Raw genomic sequence first — 19,470 nt, forward strand, 5'->3', positions numbered from 1 at the left:
TTCAGAAACAAATAACCCGCCTTTACTTTCTCGTCTCCATCTTCGTCCTCGTCAGCCTGCACGCCTGCCCTGGCTTCTCTGTCCGGCTCCTCCTTCAGTTTCTGTTTGGGTGTTCTGTCACAGAAGACAACACACACAGGCTGGTCAGCTCGGGGGGGGCCCTGCACCGGGGCCAACAGCTCCTAAGGGCTGACACAAGCTCCTCCCCAGGTTCAGAGGACAGGCTGCCTCTCCTGTCTTCACTGCAGGAAGCCCAGAGGGCATTTACTACTCCAGGACTCAAGGTCTTCAGGAACATCAACAATACCCCATCTGAATGTTGGTCAGAGATGCCAGTGGTTTAATACAAAAAGCAGACAAAGGGATGTCATGATTTCCGTGGCCTGATAGGAATCCAGCCTGCGGTGGAGGAAGACCCATGTCTGGCCTGCCTAGGTTGAGAGTTGGGCTGATGTGCGATCAGCGTCAGTCAGTGACCATGGACAGCTGACTGCACACAGGGGTCCAAGTCTTCACCTCCCACTCTGCCAGGGCCCTGCCGCTCAGGTGGGGTATTCTGCCCACCTCTGGATTCAGGCTCAGTCTCAAAATTTGCTTCAGCTAATTGTTTTCTTTTTCTTTTTTCCTTTTTTTTTTTTCTTGAGGCAGAGTCTCGCTCTATCACCTAGCCTGGAGTGCAGTGATGTGATCTCGGCTCACTGCAACCACCGCCTCCTGGGTTCAAGTGATTCTCCTGCCTCAGTCTCCCAAGTAGCTGGGACCACTGGCATGCACCACCACACCCAGCTAATTTTTTGTATTTTTATTAGAGACAGGGTTTCACCATGTTGGCCAGGCTGATCTTGAACTCCTGACCTCAAGTGATCCACCCGCCTCAGCCTCTCAAAGTGCTGAGATTATAGGCGCGAGCTACTGCACCTGGCCCAACTTTTTTCAACAGAGGTTTGAAAAAGTGCTACTTTTCATTTCTGCCCTTGTGGTCTGGCACAGCCACAAGCGTGTACCCAGCCTGGCCAAATTGCGGAGGCAGAGCTGGGTCAGCCCAGCCATCCCCACTAAGCCAGCTCAAGATCAGCTGACAGCCACCAAGCTGTAGACAAGTGAGCTTGAAAAATGCTCACTGTTCTAGGCCTCTGGCCTTGGAGCCATTTGTCACACAGCATTTTCACAGTGAAAGGTAAGTGACACAGCTGCTCACTTGATGGCCTTTCACTACCACATGACACACAGCTGTGTGACCAACCCTGAGAAGGGCCCTGGGGTTGGGAGGAGAAATCGAAGCTAACTTCACCCCGTAATCCCAGCACTTTGGGAGGCTGAGGCAGGTGGGTCACGTGAGGTCAGGAGTTCAAGACCAGCCTGACCAATATGGTGAAACCCTGTCTCTACTAAAAATACAAAAACTAGTTGGGCATGGTGGTACAGGCCCATACTCCCAGCTACTCAGGAGGCTGAGACAGGAGAATTGCTTGAGCCCGGGAGGTGGGGGTTGCAGTGAGCCGGGATTGCACCACTGTACTCCAGCCTGGGTGACACAGCAAGACTCCGTCTCAAAATTAAATTAAATTAAATTAAAGTTCAAAAAGTCTACTTCAGCCTTCACTTCAGGGTGGTCTCACCTTTCACAAGCAGAACTTGCCCACATAAGAGACATATGATTAGTGCCCACTGTTCCACACCAACCCGTTATTTTACCAAGATACTTATGTTAGCAATTCAGTTTCACAGCAAAGCACAAAGGCAGGTTCGCTGCACTTACAGTTCTTTGGTTTGACTTCGGAGTCTCTTTTCTTCCTAAGTTGCAGGGAAAAAAGACAAGTTAATTTTTTCCATTTGGTTTGGATCTTTCTATTAAAGTGTCCTACGGAAATAAAACACCTGAACTGATTCTAGAGTCCAGTGGTGGGAGTAAAGACTGTCTACCAGTGGGCACAGTAGCTCACGCCTGTAATCTCAGAACTTTGGAAGGCTGAGGTGGGAGGATCACTTGTGCCAGGTGTTCAAGACAGCAATTTTCTTTTCTTCTTCAGTGGGGTAAGTAGACAGGAAATGAAACTCTTAGAAAGGAGATACTACAACACTGCAGTTTAAGTATTTTTACTTCAAAATTCCTCTACTACTTGTCATCAATAAGTGTTGATAGCCTCACAGAAAGTAACTTTATTATAAATCTCTACTTCCGATATTAAAGGAATGAAATAGGATGGCCCAATCTGAAAAGTAGCTCCAACTGAGACACAACAACACATCCTCTGAGACTGCATTTATTCATTTATTTATTTATGAGACGGAGTCTCACTCTGTTACCCAGGCTGGAGTGCAGTGGTGTACTCTTGGCTCACTGTAACCTCCAACTCCCAGGTTCAAACAATTCTCCTGCTTCAGCCTCCCAAGTAGCTGGGTTTACAGGCACACACCACCATGACCAGCTAATTTTTGTATTTTTAGTAGAGACGGGGTTTCATCACGTTGGCCAGACTGGTCTTGAATTCAAGTGATCCATCTGCCTTGGTCTCCCAAAGTGCTGGCATTACAGGCGTGAGCCACCATGCCCAGCCTGAGGCTGCATTTAAAGAACCAGACACATCTTGCCAGAGAATCAGGCAAGTCAAATCCAACCCTCAGAAACTCCACACGTGGTAGTCTGTGAAGAGATTGCAAAGGTCAGGAATATTAAGAAACACTTTGCAGCTGGGCACGGTGGCTCACTACTGTAATCCCAGCACTTTGGGAGGCCGAGATGGGCGGATCACGAGGTCAGGAGATCGAGACCATCCTGGCCAACACAGTGAAACCCTGTCTCTACTAAAAATACAAAAAAAAAAAAAAAAAAAAAAAAAAAAAAATTAGCCGGGCGTGTTGGCGGGCGCCTGCAGTCCCAGCTACTCGGGAGGCGGAGGCAGGAGAATGGCGTGAACTCGGGAGGTGGTGTTCCGAGTGAACCGAGATCGCGCCACTGCACTCCAGCCTGGGCGACAAGAGCGAGATTCCGTCTCAAAAAATAAATAAGTAAATAAATAAATAACCCCGTCTCTACTAAAAATACAAAAAAAAATTAGCCTGGCGTGGTGGCAGGTGCCTGTAGTCACAGCTACTCGGGAGGCTGAGGCAGGAGAATGGCGTGAACCTGGGAAGCGGAGCTTGAAGTGAGCGGAGATCGCACCACTGCACTCCAGCCTGGGCGACAGAGTGAGACTCCGTCTCAAATAAAAATAAAAAAAAAACGCTTTGCAAATCTTCCTACTACAAGAAGAAATCCTGAGAGTATGCTTACAGGTGAGGGATTTCGATCTTGCCCCAGGTTCCTTCTTTGGAAGGTGGTGGTTGAACTAGCCCGTTAGGACTGCTTGTTCTGAAACAAATTTGAGGTATGCACTGACTGCAACTGCTGTCTAATTTAACTAGGATCAGGGTAGGAAAGGTGATCAATGAAAGACCAGCCTCGGCCGGGCGTGGTGTTTCACCCCTGTAATCCTGGACTTTGGGAGGCTGAGGTGGGTGGATCACCTGAGGTCAGGAGTTCCAGACCAGCCTGGCCAACACGGCAAAACCCTGTCTCTACTAAAAATACAAAAATTAGGCGGACAGGGTGGCGGGCGCCTATAATCCCAGCTACTGAAGAGGCTGAGGCAGGAGAATCGCTGGAACCCAGGGGGTGGAGGTTGTAGTGAGCTAAAATTGCGCCACTTCACTCCAGCCTGAGCGAAAGAGCAAAATTCCATCTCAATAAAAAAAAAAAGAAAAAAAGCAAGAAAGACCAACCTCAAGTACCGAATGGTTCAAAAATTATTGTACAGCGGCCAGATGCGGTGGCTCACGCCGTAATCCCAGCACTTTGGGAGGCCGAGGCAGGTGGATCACCTTAGGTCAGGAGTTCGAGACCAGCCTAGCCAACATGGTGAACCCCTGTCTCTATTAAAAGTACAAAAAGTTAATTAGCTGGGCGTGGTAGCGGAAGCCTGTAATCCCAGCTACTCGGGAGGCTAAGGCAGGAGAATTTGTTTGAACGCAGGAGACAGAGGTTGCAGTGAGCCGAGATCACACCACTGCACTGCAGCCTGGGCAACTAGAACAAAACTCCGTCTCAAAAAACAAAAAAAATTATTGTACATTTTAGTTGATTCCCCAATGGACAGCCATCCTTTACTAAGCTCCCAAGTAAGGCACTCGTCACCTACCTAAGTTGGTAAGAAACTTCTAGTCATCTTGTTTTTTGTTTTTGTTTTTTTTTTTTTTTTTGTTTGTTTTTTTAAGACCAGTCTCACTTTGTCATCCAGGCTGGATTGCAGTGGGACAATCATGGCTCACTGTATCCTCAGCCTCCTGAGCTCAAGTGATCTTCCTGCCTCAGCCTCCTGAGAAGCTGGAACTACAGGCACACTGCCTGTTGTAAGCTCCACCACATCCAGCTGATTTTTGTATTTTTTGCAGAGATGGGGTCTCACTACATTGCCCAGGCTGGCCCCGAACTCCTGAGCTCAAGCGATCCACCCACCTCGGCCTCCCAAAATGCTAGAATTACAGGCATGAGCCACCACGCCCGGCCCTCAGTCATCTTATTAAAAAACAAAACAAACAGAAAAAAAACAGGACCCAACATCTGTATTGCATAGAACCTTAGATTTTACAAAGAAGATGAGGGACTGGGGAAAGAGCTGGTCTGACTTCAGAGAGGAGAATACAACTTTATGTCTGGATGATGCTAAAGAATTTTAGCACCTCCTACATCTGAAAATTAGATCTTCACCAAGATCTCGTCAGCCAGAGAAGGTGGTTGAGGTGACAGACTGAAACTGACTAGTTGATTTAAGTAGCATAGGTTGGCCGGTGTGGTGGCTCGTGCCTGTAATCCCAGCACTTTGATGGCTGAGGCAGGTGGACCGTTCGAGATCAGGAGTTTCAGACCAGCCTGGCCAACATGGTGAAACCCCGTCTCTACTAAAAACACAAAAATTGGCTAGGCGCGGTGGTTCACGCCTGTAATCCCAGCACTTTGGGAGGCCGAGATGGGAGGATCATGAGGTCAGGAGATCAAGACCATCCTGGCTAACGTGGTGAAACCCCGTCTCTACTAAAAATACAAAAAATTAGCTGGGCATGGTGGCAGGCGCCTGTGGTCCCAGCTACTCGGGAGGCTGAGGCAGGAGAATGGTGCGAACCCAGGAGGTGGAGCTTGCAGTGAGCGGAGATCGAGCCACTGCACTTCAGCCTGGGCGACAGAGCGAGACTCCGTCTCAAATAAATAAATAAATAAATAAATAAATAAATACACAAAAATTAGCCAGGTGTGGTGGCAGGCGCCTGTAGCCCCAGCTACTTGGGAGGCTGGGACATGAGAATTACTTGAACCCGGGAGGCGGGGATTGCAATGAGCCAAGATCGCACCTCTGCACTCCAGCCTGGGTGACAGAGCGGGAGACTGTCTCAAAAAAAAAAAAATTAAATTAAATTAAAAAAATACCACAAATAAGTAGCAAAGATCCTCGCTATGACAACCTCATAACCCACCTTCCATGTAGAGAACTACAAAAAAATAAGTTTGAAAAGTATTTTAGGCCGGGTGTGGTGGCTCACGCCTATAATCCCAGCACTTTGGGAGGCCAAGGCAGGTGGATCACCTGAGACTGGGAGTTCAAGACCAGCCTGATCAACATGGAGAAACCCCATCTTTACTAAAAATACAAAATTAGCTGGCTGTGGTGGCAGGCACCTGTAATCCCAGCTACTCAGGAGGCTGAGGCACAAGAACCCGGGAGGCAGAGGTTGCGGTGAGACAAGATCACACCACTGCATTCCAGCCTGGGCAACAGAGCAAGACTCCGTCTCAAAAAAAAAAAAAAAAAAAAGTTTTAGCACCTCCTACGTCTGAAAATTAGATCTTCACAAAGATCTCATCAGCCAGAGAAGCAAGAAGGCGAGGTGACAAACTGAAGCTCTGTGACTAGTTGATTAAGTGGCATAGGTTGGCCGGTGTGGTGGCTCATGCCTGTAATCCTAGCACTTTGGTAGCTGAGGCAGGTGGATCATTCGAGGTCAGGAGTTCAAGATCAGCCTGGCCAACACAGTGAAACCCCATCTCCACTAAAATTAGCCGAGTATGGCGGCGGGCGCCGGCAGTCCCAGTGACTCAGGAGGCTGGGACACGAGAATCACTTGAACCTGGGAGGCAGAGGTTGCAACAAGCCGAGATCGCACCTCTGTACTCATTCCAGCCTGGGTGACAGAGTGGGAGACTGTCTCAAAAATAAATAAATAAATAAAATAAAATAAAATATCACAAATAAGTAGCAAGGGTCCTCACAATCACAACCTCATAACCCACCTTTCATGTAGAGACCACAAGAAAACAAGTTTGAAAGGTGTTTAGCCAAAGTCAAAGGCATTTTGATCACTGGCAAAACCCATCTTGTTCTTCCATGTTCCCCACCCCCTGTCCCCACGTCCTGGAAGGAAATTGGGACCATATAGGATTAAGGGAGAATTAACAAACTTAGAGGTGATAGAGCTTTACTTTTTCATCTCTTTCTTCTTCCTTTTCAGTGCGCGTTCCTGATTTTGCTCTTTCAGGTTCTTCTGCAGGAAGCGGTCTAGCAACTCTGTCAAGCAAAATAACACAGACCCCAAGTGTGAGTGCCAGGAGCTTCCCCAAAGAAGCAGTTTTCATAAAGCTCCTCTTTCCCCTAAAAGCAATCTTCATTATCTCAGGAGCCCTGACAGACACATACTCATTTAACATTTAGTATTTGATATGACTTTTACACCTGGTTCGAATGCCAGCTGCCCTCGATTCATTCCTTCCAAGAAAACAGGAGAATTCTACTTGAATCTAAACGCTAATGATCTGACCCCAAATTCAGATCCTTCATAACGATATGGTTGCCATGGAAACTCACGATAAAGTTCTTCTTTTTAAACTTTTTTTTTTTTTTTTTTGAGACGGAGTCTTGCTCTGTCACTCAGGCTGGAGTGCAGTGGAATGATCTCAGATCACTGCAGCCTCTACCTCCTGGGTTCAAGCAATCCTTCTGACTCAGCCTCCTGAGTAGCTGGGATTAAAGGCATGTTCCACCACGCCCAGCTAAGTTTTGAATTTTTAGTAGAGACGGGGTTTCGCCATGTTGGTCAGGCTGGTCTTGAACTCCTGACCTCAAGTGATTCGCCCGTCTTGGCCTCCCAAAGTGCTGAGATTACAGGCATGAGTCACCGTGCCTGGCCTTAAACTTTCTGAAAAAGTTTTGTGATCAAGATTACACAACTCCTAGAACAAAAAGAAAGGTATAGTAATTATTCTTACCGTTCTCTGGATGTAACTCTACGTCTCTTCTCATCCTGTGTGGAGGGAAGGAAGAACAAAAAAGATTAGAATACTGGTTTCAAGGGAAGATCAACACCAAAAGTGTGAGTTGAAATATTAACACATTTGACATGGTTAGAGCAAGAGTGGGAAAAGAAGGGGCCTGGGTTTTGGGGAGAAGATCTGAGAAACTCTTACTCTGGTATTAATCCCCACCAACCCCAAAACAAAGGCAGGTCCGAGAAGTAGGCAGGCACACTGCCCATCACTAGAGATCGCCTGGTGATACTATGTAAGAGAATCAAAGATTCTCCATCTTGTGTCAGGAATTTGTTTAATTTATTTGTTAGAGACCAGTCTGGGCAACATGGGAAACCTCATCTCTACAAAAAATACAAAAATTAGCTCATTGGCATGCGCCTGTAGTCCCAGCTGCTTGGGAGGGTGAGGTGGGAGGATTGCTTAAGCCCAGGAGGTTGAGGCTGCAGTGAGCCATGACTGTGCCACTGCACCCCAGCCTGGTGACAGAATGAGACCTGTCTCAAAGAAAAGAAAAGAAAAAAGACAGAACTGTAATCCCAACACTTTGGGAGGCTGAGGCGGGTGGATCACTTGAGGTCAGGAGTTCAAGACCAGCCTGGCCAACACAGTGAAATCCCATCTCTACTAAAAATATAAAAATTAGCTGGGTATGATGGCACATGCCTTGTAGTCTCAGCTACTCAGGAAGCTGAGGATGGAGAGTTACTTGAACCCAGGAGGCGGAGGTTGCAGTGAGCTGAGATCGTGCCACTGCACTCCATCCTGAGCGTCCATCCTGAGCGAAAGAGTGAGACTCCATCTAAAAAAAATTAAAAACAACAACAACAACAACAAAAAAAAAACAAATTGGCTGGGCACGGTGGCTCACACCTATAATCCTGGCACTTTGGGAGGCCGAGGCGGGCGGATCGCCTAAGCTCAAGGAGTTCGAGACCAGCCTGGGCAACATGGTGAAACCCCATCCCTACTAAAATACAAAAATTAGCTGGGCGTGGTGGCACGCGCCTGTAGTCCCAGCTACTCGGGAGGCTGAGGCAGGAGAATCACTTGAACCCGGGAGGCTGAGGTTGCAATGAACCAAGATTGTGCCACAAGAGCAAAACCCTGTCTCAAAAAAAAAAAAGTCTCAAAAAGAAAAAAGTCTAAATACATACATACATACATATATATACACACACACACACACATATATAACATGTATGTATGTAAGACTGCCTTGCCACTTGAGCTATGACATCATTTCTCCCCTGGACCTCCAGCCTGCCCTGCAGATTTCAAATTTGCTGGCTTTCACAATCTTGTGAGCCAATTTCTCAAAATAAAGTCTCTACCCATAAATATATATTCCAACTATGTACCCATAAAAACAAGAAAAAAATCAAACGAATTATATATATATACATACATGTGCATATGTATATATGTACCTATAGCTGTATACACACATATACATTCTATTGGTCCTGTCTCTCTGGAGAGCCCTAAATAGAGCCCTAGACAGGGTTTTTATTTACTTGGACAGAACACATATGAAGTCACAATCATCAAATACACCAAGTTAAGGTAGAGTCAGGAAATGAAAGCACTGGCCCTACCTGGTCTTTGTCTTCTTCCTTGATGGACTCATCCAATTTGGCTCTTTCAGACTCTTCCTGAGGTTTCCGTTTGGCAGGGCTGTCACACACAGTGAGGCCAACCATTAGTGGAACAAGACCCTAGGCCTCCAGCTGGCCTGAAGTGGACCCTCATTCACCAGGATGTTGAAAGAGGCTTCAAGTTTAATGTTTCTCTGAATGATGGGTTTAGAATGTTGTCTTGCCATCTTGTAAGTCCTAAGAAATCACGGGTCTAAACACCGATCAACAGCTGCTAGTGTCAGAGAAGAGACCTCACACACCTTTCTGATGGAGGGACACAGCACCATCCATAAAGTCAGCCTCAGACCAGGTGCAGTGGCTCACGCCTATAATCTCAGCACTTTGGGAGTCCAAGGCATGAGGATCACCTGAGTTCAGGAGTTTCAGACCAGCCTGGCCAACGTGGTAAAACGCTGTCTCTACCAAAAATACAAACATTAGCCAGGGGTTGTGGCGGGCACTTGTAATCCCAGCTACTCAGGAGGCTGAGGCAGGAGAATCGCTTGAACCTGGGAGGTGGAGGTTGCAGTGAGCCGAAATCGCGCCACTGCTCTCCAGCCTGGGCTACAGAGCAAGACTCCGTATCAAAAAAAAAAAAAAGTCAGTCTCAAAAAATAAAAAGCTGGAATCTGATCAGTCCTGTAATCCTATCAGTTTATAGGGAACAGAAGGCAAGGGGACCTATGGAACACCACAAGGATGCAATCGGCCCAATCTAGGAACTATTGGACAAATGAATTTCTTCAAGTAAATGGCAAGAAGATAAGAGATGAAAGAATTTAAAATCTGTGAGGAATTTTAAGTAAAATAGGAGGGAAGGAATCTATAACTTTAAGGAACAAGTCAACCAAACGCTGTCTGTTTGCCACACGGCTTGTTCACCACAAAGGGAAAAATGTAAATACCAACTATATATCTGATAGCAGGGAATTCTTACATTTTTATAAAGACATCAGAACAGTATTATACTTTGGTTTGTTAAAAAGACTGTTTTGGCTGGGCACGGTGGCTCACGCCTGTAACCCCAGCAGTTTGGGGGGTTGAAGTGGGCAGATCACCTGAGGTCAGGAGTTTGAGACCAGTCTGGCCAACATATTGAAACCCCACCTCTACTAAAAATACAAAAATTAGCCAGGCGTGGTGGCACGCGCCTGTAATCCCAGCTACTCAGGAGGCTGAGGTGGGAGAATCACTTGAACCCGGGAGGCGGAGGTTGCAGTGAGCCGAGATCGTGCCACTGCACTCCAGCCTGGGTGACAGCCAGATGCTGTCTCAAAAAAAAGACTGCTAAATGTTAGCAATTATTGTAAAATATGAGTAATTTTTTAAAAAGTTGTCAAAAGAGATCTCATTGTCTAGAAATATACTAAACTATTTATGGACAAAGTAATCCAGGTGGGGCAGGGACACACAATATGGGGGTACAGATGAAACAACGGCTGTAACTTGATAACTGTTGGCACTAGGTGATGGGTATTTCAGGGTTCATTATACAAAACTCATGATTTTGTGTACATTTGAACTTTCCTATATGAGTAAAAACAGGTAACATTTTCAGAAATGCTATTCATAAATGTCTAGAGAACAGAACCACAAGATGAAAACCTATACAACACGGAAGACAGAATTGCCACGTGACGCCCTACCAATTCCATCCCAAAACAGCCGGCCCCTAAAAAAGGCAGCCGCCAATTTATCATATACTGACCCCTTTGCAAAATGAGATGTGATGGTGGTTTGCCTGGTGCTTTTCCTTGTAATCCTGGGGCTAGGTGAAGGTTCAGCTGTTTAAAGAAGAAAAAGCATTAAAAAGAAAAAAAAAAAGCCACTATGAATAGAAAGCCCACAGCAATAATGCAGTTCAACATTACTAAGCTATTGCAGGAAGCCAGGTTCTAAGGACTAAGCATCTTTGCATTTTTATTCTAGTCAATAACCAGCTTGCTAATGTTGGCAGTTAGCACCTGCCAGTTTGTTGAGCCATATCATGTCAGTTATTTGAGGGGCCAAATGCTAAAGAAGGCCAGGAAACAGAGCCTCTTGTTAAAATATCAAAAGATGAAGTGGGCCAGGCACAGTGGCTCTATAATCCCAAAACTTTGAGAGGCTGAGGTGGGAAAATAATCCAAGCTCAGGTATTCGAGAACAGCCTGGACAACATGGCAAAACCCCATCTCTACTAAAAATACAAAAAAATTAGCTGGGCATGGTGGGACACACCTATAATCCCAGCTATTCAAGAGGCTGAGGCACAAGAATCACTTGAACCCGGGAGATGGGGGTTGCCGTGAGCCAAGATCACGCCACTGTACACAGCCTTGGCGACAGAGCAAGACCCTGTCTCTTAAAAAAAAAAAAAAGAAAGAAAGAAAGAGAAAAAAGAAATAGGCCAGGTGCAGTGGCTCATGCCTGTAATCCCAGCACTTTGGGAGGCAAGACGGGCAGATCACAAGGTCAAGAGATCGAGACCATCCTGGCCAACATGGTGAAACCCCGTCTCTATTAAAAATACAAAAATTAGCTGGGCATGGTGGCACGTGCCTGTAGTCCCAGCTCCTCAGGAGGCTGAGGCAAAAGAATCACTTGAACTCAGGAGGTGGAGGTTGTGGTGAGCCGAGATTGTGCCACTGCACTCCAGCCTGGCAACAGAGTGAGACTCCATCTCAAAAAGAAATAAAATAAAGGGCCGGGTGAGGTGGCTTACACCTGTAATCTCAGCACTTTGGGAGGCCAAGGCAGGTGGATCACCTGAGGTCAGGAGTTCGAGACCACCTTGGACAACATGGTGAAACCCTGTCTCTACTAAAAATACAAAAATTAACTGGGCGTGGTGGCGCATGCCTCCATCTCAAAAAATAAAATAAAAATTAAAAGAAAATAAAATAAGGCTGGGTATGGTGGCTCACGCCTGTAATCCCAACACTTTGGGAGGCCGAGGCAGGCGGATCACGAGGTCGGGATATTGAGACCATCCTGGCTAACACAGTGAAACCCCATCCTACTAAAAATACAAAAAATTATCCAGGCGTGGTGGTGTGCGCCTGTAGTCCCAGCTACTTGGGAGGCTGAGGCAGGAGAATGGCATGAACCTGGGAGGCAGAGCTTGCAGTGAGCCGAGATTGCGCCACTGCACTTCAGCCTGGGAGACAACGAGACTCCATCTCAAAAAAAAAAAAAAAAAAAAAAATTCCAGAAGAGTTCCTTTGCCTAAAACTGGGCAAGAGTCTGAGAATAAATGTTTAACCAGGCATATAAGGTCTTAGAAGGAGTAAGTATTTGTAGCACTTGTCATCTGCAACCTGTCACACATGTAGTCATGTTTTGGGATCTAATGCTGCAACTTGGTCGAAAACAAAAAAAATTTTTTTTTTTTTTTTTTGAGACAGTGTCTTACTCTTGTTGCCCAGGCTGGAATTACAGACACCCGCCACCACGTCTGGCAAATTTTTTGTATTTTCAGTAGAGACAGGGTTTTGCCATGTTGGGCAGGGTGGTCTCGAACTCCTGACCTCAGGTGATCCAGCCACCTTGACCACCCAAAGTGCAGGAATTACAGGCATGAGCCACCACACCCCCAGCTAAGACAAAATTTAAAGACGTACACATCTAAGCTAGTTAGGAAGTGTCCAGTAATTACTAGTGAGGATGCGTACAAAAGAAAGGAACCTGGACACACTGACCTGGGGTCCAAGTTTAACTGCCCCCTTATATGCTACCAAAGCCTGCTTCTAGGTTGAAAATGAGCCAAGTGGGGCCGGGCACGGTGGCTCACACCTGTAATCCCAGCACTTTGGGAAGCTAAGGTGGGAGGACCACTTGAGGTCAGGAGTTCCAGACCAGTCTGGCCAACATGGTGAAACCCCATCTCTACTAAAAATACAAAGATTAGCTGGGCATGGTGGTGCCCGCCTGTGATACTAGCTACTTGGGAGGCTGAGGCAGGAGAATCACTTGAAACTGGGAGGCAGAGGTTGCAGTGAGCCGAGATCGCGCCATTGCACTCTATCCTGGGCGATAGAGCAAGACTCTGTCATCAAAAAAAAAAAAAAGAAAGAAAGAAAGAGAGTTAAGCAGGGCCAGGCGTGGTGGCTTATGCCTGTAATCCCAGCACTTTGGGAGGCCAAGGCAGGCAGATTACTTGAGGTCAGGAGTTCCGGACCAGCCTGGCCAACATGGTAAGACCCCATCTCCACTAAATACAAAAATTAGCTGGGTGTGGTGGCACATACCTCTAATCCCAGTTACTTGGGAGGCTGAGGCAGGAGGATCTCTTGAACCTGGGAGGCAGAGGTTACAGTGAGCCGAGGTTACACCACTGTGCTCCAGCCTGGGCAACACAGTGAGACTCCATCTCAAAAACAATTAAAAATAAAAGGAATCATCTGCTCTTACGCTTAGCCTCTCCATCGGACTTGCTCCTCCTGGGCGTGCGAGGTTTGGAAAGGGGTTTGGGGGGGCTGTTGGCATCTGCCATTCCCACTCTACGGGCTTCACTTCTTGCTTGGTTCCCGTTTTCTAGACGTCCATTCACTTCCCGGTTGTAAGCATGAGCACCGTTCTCCAAGGACAAATCTTTATTTAAAAGGGATTTGACTTTAGCCAGGTAGCCCTCCTACAGCAGGAAAGGATAATTTAAGTAGCAGTGAATGTAAACAAGTGTCAGAGAACAAGGAAACACATGTGTTTCCTTCATCTTCATCATCATCATCATCATCATCATCATCAGGCAATGAGGACAGCTGGGGATCTTGCTGCCTCCCTGGTCACAGACAAGTTACTAGGAGGAGACATTTTTCTAGAGGCTAGGATGCTGAGAACTGACTTACCTCGGATAATTCTTCTTTACGTAATTTGGTTTCCAAGTCACATAACTGATTCTTTATTTCTGTTTGCAGAAATTCGTGCAAGAGATTCAATTTCTCCTTCACACATTCCTAAGGGAAGGATATAGGTTTAGCAGAACCCACATTCCCAAGCTATTCACTAGTGGACTAATACACAAATTATTGAGCTGCCTGATCACATCACAATGAGTGAATGGCAGGCAATGCTGTCTCGGTCAAAACACTAAACAGTCACGAAATGTGTTCAGGGAATTTCCATTAGGATCACTTCACTCCTGTCTCCAAAGTGGTGAAAAATGGGAAAGTTGGAGGTGAGATGGAGACATATCATGGTTTATAAGAATAATACTGTGCTTCTGTAAAGTGTCGGCCAGGCACAGTGGCTCACACCTGTAATCCCAGCACTTTGGGAGGCCAAGGCAAGTGGATTGCTTTGAGCCCCAGAGTTCAAGACCAGCCTGGGGCGACATGACAAAATCCCATCTTTACAAAAAATATTTAAAAATTAGCTGGGCATGGTGGCTTGAGCCTGTAGTTAGAGCTACTCAGGAGGCTGAGTGGGAAAATCACTTGAGCCTAGGAGGCAAAGGTTGCAGTGAGCCAAAATTGTGCCATTGCACTCCATCCTGGGCTACAGAATGAGACCCTATCTCAAAACAATAACAAAAACACAATAAAACAGTGTTACCAGGACAAGTTACAATCCAGAGTAGATTGTTTAGGAACTGAGATTGGTTAAAAAAAAAAAAAAACCTGGGCCAGGCATGGTGGCTCACACTTGTAATTCCAGCACTTTGGGAGGCCAAGGTGGGCAGATCACGAGCAGGCGTTCAAGACCAGTCTGGCCGACATGGTGAAACCCCATCTCTACTAATAATATAAAAATTAGCTGGGCATGGTGGTGCGTGCCTGTAGTCCCAGCTACTTGGGAGGCTGAGGCAGGAGAACAGCTTGAATCCGGGAGGCAGAGGTCACAGTGAGCCGAGATCGTGCCATTGCACTCTAGCCTGGGCGACAGAGTGAGACTCTGTCTCAAAAAACAAAAACAACAACAAAAAAAAACACCACCACCACCCAACTATTAGCAGCAAATTAGTGCTGACATTTAACAAGAATATCCAAATTATCTTTGAAACTTCATGGGAAAAAATGCAAAATCCATTTAAAGAAAACAAATTTCTTTTTATGAGCCACAAAGTGTGTCAGTCAGATTTGGTAATAAGAAAAATTTTAAGGTGGAGATTACCTTTTCTGTTAAGCTGTCTCTTTCCAAATCTTTGAGCCTGGGAGGAAGAAATAGGGGAGAAAATACAAACACTTGTTAAGCAACTTCATTTGCCTGTAAGAATATCACAGTTCTAAAGAAGTTTTGGACACAAACAAGTATAACATATGAGTGTTAGAAAAAACTAAGCTGGCTTTTGTCTCCCCGCAAGAGTCTACAGTGTCCTACTGGAATGCCTAATGCTAAGAAGTCATCTGATCTGAACAAGGTTCCCCTTTTGGGGGTCATTTTTCTGATGATTGTGAGATTACATAGCAGCTCTGTAACAGAATTATGTATATGTTTGTGTGTGTGTGTGTATATATATACGTATATATATACGTGTATATACGTGTATATATACGTGTATATATACACGTATATATACACGTATATATACACGTATATATACACGTATATACACGTGTATATATATACGTATATATACACGTATATATACACATATATACGTATATATACACGTATATATACACATATATACGTATATATACACACACACAGCAGCTCTGTAACAGAATATGTATGTGTGTGTATATATATGTGTGTATATATGTGTATATATATTACACACACATATATACATACATACATATACATTATACAGATAGATAGACAGACAGACAGACATGGAGTCTTGCTCTGTTGCCCAGGCTGGAGTGCAGTGGTGCGATCTCAGCTCACTGCAACCCTCACCTTCTGGGTTCAAGTGATTCTCTCACCTCAGCCTCCCGAGTAGCTGGGATTACAGGCGCCACCAGCCTCGTTAATTTTTTGTATTTTGACTGGAGACAGGGTTTCACCATGTTGGTCAAGCTGGTCTTAAATTCCTGACCTCAAGTGATCCGCCTGCCTCAGTCTCCTGAAGTGCTAGGATTACAGGCATGAGCCACCATGTCTGGCATGCATATATATATATACACGTATACATATGTATATATATGTGTGTGTATATATACGTATATATATGTATATATATGTGTATATATATACGTATATATATGTATATATATGTGTATATATATACGTATATATATGTATATATATGTGTATATATATACGTATATATATGTGTGTATGTGTATATATATATATATATATATATTTTTTTTTTTTTTTTTTGAGATAGGGTTTTGCTCTTGTTGCCCAGGCTGGAGTGCAATGGTGTGATCTCAGCTCAACCTCCGACTCCCAGGTTCAAGCGATTCTCCTGGCTCAGCCTCCCGAGTAGCTGGGATTACAGGCATGCACCACCACACCCAGCTAATTTTATATTTTTAGCAGATACAGGGTTTCTCCGTGTTGGTCAGGCTGGTTTCGAACTCCCGACCTCAGGCGATCCACCTGCCTCAGCCTCCCAAAGTGCTGGGATTACAGGCATGAGCCATCATGCCCAGCCTGTATATTTTAAAAGGTACCAGGGACCAGGCATGGTGGCTCACGCTTACAATCCCAGCACTTTGGGAGGCCAAGGCGAGCAGATCACTTGAGCCCAGGCGTTCAGACCAGCCTGGGCAACATGGCGAAACTCCGTCTCTACAAAAATACAAAAATTAGTGGCTGGGCGTGGTGGCTGATGCCTGTAATCCCAACACACAGCAGCAGGTGGGTGGATTACCTGAGGTCAAGGGTTTGAGACCAGCCTGGCCAACATGGCGAAACCCCATCTCTACTAAAAATACAAAAATTAGCCAGGCATGGTGGTGGGTGGCTGTAATCCCAGCAACTTGGGAGGCTGAGGCAGGAGAATCACTTGAACCCGGGAGGCAGAGGTTGCAGTGAGCCGGTCACACCATTGCACTCTAGCCTGGGCAACAAGAGTGAAACTCTGTCTCAAAATAATAAAATAAAATAAAATAAAATAAAATAAAATAAAATAAAATAAAATAAAATAAAAATAACTGGGTTTGGTGGCATGTGCTTGTGGTCCCAGTTACTTGGGAGGCTGAGGAAGGAAGATCACCTGAGCCCGGGAGGTCGAGGCCACAGTGAGCCGTGATTGCATCACTGCACTCCAATCTAGGAGACAGAGTGAGACCCTGACTCAAAAAGATACCAGGAAAGGGGGGGCAGGTCATATAGTTGGGGCCCTTCCGTAAGGGAAATGACCTACAGCTGGTCTTTCTCCAGTTGGGTCTGACAACAGCCCATAACAAGGTGTGCCACAGTATGGCCAGTGTCAGAATGAGTAGCCCAGGGCCACAGGACACTGTGGGGAACAGCCAGCTGATGTTCCTAAAGGCCTGGTGGGGGGTGGTGGCATTTTAATGAGGATGAAATGGGGGAGTCAAGCATCCAGGGAAGCAAGGGGTACCCACACAGAGGGCAGATAGAGGTGAAGTTAGAAGAGGTGGCTGGCGCCTCCCGGAATTACTCATTCTTCAGGATGTCTCTAGCTAGTCATTCCTAAATGCAGAACTGCCAGGAGTTTGCCTGGGAAATCGTGGTCTGATTTGATTACTGACAATTAGTGGCTTGACTCTTTCAGGGACAAACAGGGAAAAAAATAAAAGAACAATAGCCGGGTGCAGCGCTGCGGTGCTGCGTGCCTGTAACCCCAGCTACTCAGGAGGCTGTGGTGGGAGGATGGCTTGTGGGCAGGAGTTCGAGTCCAGCCTGGACAACATAGGGCGATCCTATCTCTTCAGAAAAAAATAAAGGAACAAGAAGAGAAGGTACCAAGGAAAGGGAGAGAAACACAGGCTGTTGTTCCCAGCCTGGGTGCTAACTACAGACTGTGGGGTGAGAACAGGTCTAACCAGCTGGGTAAGTGTCTGTTGGTGGAGAGAAGGTGCCCCAGGCAGGGACCAGGCCACTGCCATATCTGGACCTTTCCACCTAGCACCCGCACAGACAGGTGCTCAGTTATCATTTGCCTGAAGGGCAGAAGTGGCTCCTCCAGGCTGGCCTTCCTAGAGGGTAAGTGCAGGCAGCAGCATGAGGAATGCTTTGCTGGACCCATGTCTTACAACAGCTGCTCTGGGTCATGCAGGCCCTGATTCCCCACCAGCGCCACTCACATATGAGCACCTGCTGAATGCCAGGCCCTGCTCCAGGCAATGAGCTAAGTGATTAGATGTAGGTGTCACTAGGCAGGGACTTCCTGACTTGCTGTGTGGTTAGGAAAGACCGTTCTGTAGGGCCGGGCATGGTGGCTCACACCTGTAATCCCAGCACTTTGGAAGGCTGAGGTGGGCGGATCATGAGGTCAGGAGATGGAGACCATCCTGGCTAACACGGTGAAATCCCGCCTCTACTAAAAATACAAAAAATTAGCCAGGCGTGGTGGTGGGCGCCTGTAGTCCCAGCTACTCAGGAGGCTGAGGCAGAAGAATGGCGTGAACCCGGGAGGTGGAGCTTGCAGTGAGCCAAGATCATGCCACTGCACTCCAGCCTGGGCAACAGAGCAAAACTCTGTCTCAAAAAAAAAAAAAAAAAGACTGCTCTGTAGAAAAGACACTTAGCACCCTACAAACACAGTGGTAATATAGACTGTATATTATATATACTGTATCACTTGGACTCAAGGTGCTACAAGGCCAGGCAAGACGCAGTAGCTCATGCCTGTAATCCCAGCACTTTGGGAGGCCAAGGCAGGAGGATCACTTGAGGTCAGGAGTTTGAGACCAGCCTGGGCTACACTGAGAGATCCCGTCTCTACAAAAAAAATGTAAAAATTAGCTGGGTGTGGTTAGTGTGCACCTGTGGTACCAGCTACTTGGGAGGCTGAGGTGGGAGGATCGCTTGAGCCTGGAAGGTTGAGGCTGCAGTGAGTTATGATGGTACCACTGCAATCCAGCCTGTTCAGCCTGGGCAACAGAACAGGACCCTGTCTCAAAAGAAAAAAAAAAAAAAAAAAGATGCTTTGACATCAGGATTTCCAGGAGCACAAGGAACCTCTTCCAGGCAAAAGTCATTCTACCCTTGTAGCAACTGGGGTCCAAGGAGAGCCTTAAGTCAGGAGGGCTACAGAAACTGGTACTTCCAGCCAGAGGCACACACGCTGTGGTAATAGCGTTACACTTGACTTCTCAGTCACGCCGCTGAGAAAACTGGAAGGACATGGCTTCTACCTCGACCAAGCCAGCCAGTCTCCTGATCCCGAGGTTGCCTGGGGTGTGAAGGACAAGGTTCAACTGATTGTGGAGACCAAGGTGTCCTTGCAGAATGGGTCTGCTTTCTTTCAACCCCTCATATGAACTGGGATATTTAGCCTGGCAAAGAGAATAGAGAAACCTTCAAAACCCTTAGAATGTCTCATCCAGTAGAAACTGGATTTAACCTGCCTGGCCCCAGAGTGGCAGGTGGGATCCCAGGCAGGCAGTGAGGAGCTGGCAGGAGGGTCACTTTAGCGACATCCCTTCCCTGGTA

General features: G+C 46.4%; 1 protein-coding gene across 8 annotated transcripts in view; it reads right to left on the reverse strand.

Moving 5' to 3' along the window:
- Nucleotides 1-19,470, reverse strand: part of DNMT1 (DNA methyltransferase 1) — a 61,344-nt gene that overhangs the window by 33,169 nt on the left and 8,705 nt on the right. For 2 of the 8 annotated variants that reach the window (XM_031004158.3, XM_031004157.3), the window contains exons 2-11: nt 15,064-15,100; nt 13,800-13,907; nt 13,366-13,585; nt 13,203-13,250; nt 10,682-10,757; nt 8,932-9,010; nt 7,295-7,329; nt 6,512-6,596; nt 1,760-1,794; nt 27-114 (exon numbers count right to left, since the gene is read on the reverse strand). In XM_031004158.3, coding sequence (XP_030860018.2) covers nt 27-114; nt 1,760-1,794; nt 6,512-6,596; nt 7,295-7,329; nt 8,932-9,010; nt 10,682-10,757; nt 13,203-13,250; nt 13,366-13,585; nt 13,800-13,907; nt 15,064-15,100 — 811 coding nt within the window. Of the gene's footprint in view, nt 1-20; nt 115-1,759; nt 1,795-6,511; nt 6,597-7,294; nt 7,330-8,931; nt 9,011-10,681; nt 10,758-13,202; nt 13,251-13,365; nt 13,586-13,799; nt 13,908-15,063; nt 15,101-19,470 lie in introns of all 8 variants that reach the window. The other 6 variants (XM_055371606.2, XM_055371604.2, XM_031004156.3 and 3 more) reach the window with 3 other exon arrangements.

The sequence above is a fragment of the Gorilla gorilla genome, chromosome 20, assembly GCF_029281585.2.
Source record: "Gorilla gorilla gorilla isolate KB3781 chromosome 20, NHGRI_mGorGor1-v2.1_pri, whole genome shotgun sequence".
Classification (NCBI taxonomy): domain Eukaryota; kingdom Metazoa; phylum Chordata; class Mammalia; order Primates; family Hominidae; genus Gorilla; species Gorilla gorilla.